The sequence below is a fragment of the Pinus tabuliformis genome, chromosome X, assembly GCF_031772625.1.
Source record: "Pinus tabuliformis cultivar Carrire ecotype Pingquan chromosome X, CPIR1, whole genome shotgun sequence".
In the NCBI taxonomy this organism is placed as follows: Eukaryota; Viridiplantae; Streptophyta; class Pinopsida; order Pinales; family Pinaceae; genus Pinus; species Pinus tabuliformis.
The window spans coordinates 1,197,792,283-1,197,795,321 of NC_142308.1; the positions used below are offsets into that span (position 1 = coordinate 1,197,792,283).

General features: G+C 38.9%; 1 protein-coding gene across 1 annotated transcript; it reads right to left on the reverse strand.

Moving 5' to 3' along the window:
• Positions 1–1,925: 1,925 nt before the first annotated feature.
• LOC149144249 (uncharacterized) lies at positions 1,926–2,705 on the reverse strand. The gene has a single exon (XM_089452089.1). It carries the CDS (start codon positions 2,703–2,705, stop codon positions 1,926–1,928), a length of 780 nt encoding a protein of 259 aa, XP_089308215.1.
• Positions 2,706–3,039: the final 334 nt, after the last annotated feature.

A 3,039-nucleotide genomic window follows, 5' to 3' on the forward strand; every position in this document is an offset into this window, starting at 1 on the left:
ATTCAAAGATAAGGAATTTTTCAAGCATTTTTTTCATCGTTTCATCCATTATATGCATATTTTTCAACCTCTTATCATATTGAAAATTACAAAAAAAATATTTTTCATGAGTTTTGAAGAAACTCATGGTTACTAGGAAGTTTCATTTGGTGAAGATTCTTGTACCATTGGTATTTTCTCCTTTTTCCCTTGCAACTAAGGAAAAGACAAGTAATTTATCATATACATATATGTTTATAGTAAAACTTGTTCTATATTGTTGTACTGAATAATTCAAATATTATAACTAACTATAAATAATTAATAAAAATAAATTAAGTTACATAGTTAGAGTAAAAATGTATCAACATATATATATTTAGTAGGATCGACATCAATAGAGTCAACCCTTCAATAAAATAACTAACAAAAAACCCTTTTAGTAGATTAATTGAGATTTTATTCTTACTACCTTTTATGTATAAGAAATTACAATGATGTGCATTTTTTTCAATGGAAAAAACTTAACAATTTTAGCTATAAATACAAAATGACAATGGTATATTTTGAGATAGTATTCAAATTTTACCTTTATGGACTTGTTGATTTAGTCAAAAAACTATAATGTGCAATTCCAAAGTTATTTTTAAAATAATTTTATACTCGGATCTATGTCATTTACGTAATATATATAGTTCTCATAAAAAATTTCAACAAAATATATAGTCGTCATTATACATTGGAAAAAATTAGTTGATCTTACCATAGGAACTTTGTCTAAATATAAATAGAGATACATTAATCACAAAGCTCTAAATTAAGCAAAAGAGATTGAGAACTAAAGGGCATGAACATATTCAAAGGATTCTCTAGTTTTTTGCTAATGATCTTCCAAATCCCATTTTCTCTCCATCCTTAAAAAGCTTGTTTTCTTTGTAGTTCCAATCCCTATAAAGATGTGAGAAAGAAATGTGAGAGAAGGATAATTTCAGTTGTAGAATGGCATGAAAAAGAGGTTGTAGTGTGAATTTCACACGATGAATTTTCCTTTAATCCATTGAATTAGAACCATGGAGTCTCCATAAATTTGGATTTGAGAATTCACATTTTACTTGGTGAGAATTCATAGTAGCTTTATTGTTATAAGTTTATGAAATTTATTTGTGTCACGACCCAACATTGCCTTGAAATAAATGTTTTCTTTTAGACTGTAACGGTTATTGGAATTAGGGCGGCAAACCAGCTGCCGCGTGCTTGAACATTACAACAGATTCTGAATTGACAGTGCTAATGCACAGCAGCGTATCTCTCTATTGAACCAGATCCAGGTGGGATCAATCCTCGGATTGCCAGATGACAGAGTTGCGTTACGCCCAGCTCTTTTGGTCTTGCTCAGGCATGAAATGATGGCTGTCCTTCATGAATACAGAGTCCGCGTTAACCTTTCCTTGAGCCTTCTTCCTACCGGTCCTTCTGCATCCCTGTTCCTTAATCATCACAACTGAAATATTGCTTCTACGTCCGAACCTGGGCACCGGCGGGAGGCGCTAACCATAGTAGAAATCCATCAGAATGGTCTGAAATGGAGCCTTCATCTTTAATTTCGTTTTTTGGTGGAAGACTTGAAATCTGAATGACTTCTTTAGTTCAATTAATACCCTGTTACCCGGTCTTTGCTTTTTAGATAGGAACAGGCTTTCTGAACAGAATGAGACCACTGATATTGAAAGCTAGGCGATGAGGATTAAATGGGGGCAAATCGAATACAGAGGATTAAGGAATGATGCAGTCTTCCTCGTCGGAGTTGACTAACAGGGATCGTCTGTCTCGAATGGAGCCCAAGTTGGCTTCAAGGTCCGCTTGATCATTCAGATGCCTCAGAATGTGAAAGAAATTTATTTTCTGGAACAGAGGAAGGATAAGCTTGATTTTCTTGTAAATGGAGGCTAAGAGGATCTGAGAGGGGATTTCAGAGCTTGAATGATTAGCCTGGAGTCTCCAAAGACTGACAGCTTCGAGATGTTCCTTTTGAGAGCTAGATTGAGCCCTTGCCACAGAGCCAGAGCCTCAGCTCTATTGTTGGATTCGATGCCCAGTCCCCATTGATATCGGAGCTCAGTGGAACCATCCGGATTCAGAAGAACCCCACCTCCTCCCGCAGCCCCGGGGTTGCCCTTAGAGGCCCCATCGAAGAAGAGACAATGTTCCTCCAGAACAGAACGCCATTTAATAAACATCTGTTCTTCCAGGCGGATTTCCCAATTCACATGGGGGATTGCAAGGGACAGTGGCTTGGTTTCATAGTGTGGGACCAGATCTTTGAGCCATATCTCCTCCTCGCTGTCCAGATCAGCTTCATTTTTTATTGCCTGTTTGGTTCCCAGAGTTTCTCCCAGTAAAGCTTGGATTTTAATTATGATTTTGCCCGGTGTACATTTCTCATCCCTGAAAATTCTATTGTTCCTCTCCAACCACAGCTTCCAGCAAGTAAATTTAGGTATCCACATCCAGGCTATTTTGAGGAGGCTTTTTTTTGAGAGATCAAATGGAGTTAAGGAGGCCCAGTTGTGAAGCAGGGTGTTAATATTACCAGGGATCTCGACTTTGTCAGCTCCTGTTCTCAGGACTCCCCTCCAGACAACACGGGCAAAGGGGCAAAGCAATAACAGATGATTAGCGGACTCTTCCTCGGACATACACAGCGGACATCTGGAAGGTCCTTCCATTCCCCGTTTTCTCAAGATATCTCTAGTGAGAATGCTGTTGTGGGCTAGCGTCCAGCAGAAGAAGTCGATTTTGGGCAATGAGGGAAAGGCCTAGATGAATTTCCATTGAGCTGGATCAGGGGGAACATTAGGGATCGCCTTCCTGCTTTTGTAACCTTCAGCAACTGTGTATTTGCCTGAGAGGGAGCCCCACCCTCTTTTGTCTTTGGCTGATGCTTTAATTGGGGATTTCCCTTGAAGCTTGTCTAACAGAATCTTGGCTTCAACCTGCAGCTGTTGGGGAACCTCTCCCAAATTCCAACTAGCCCACCGACTTCCAGCATCCTCCGTCCAT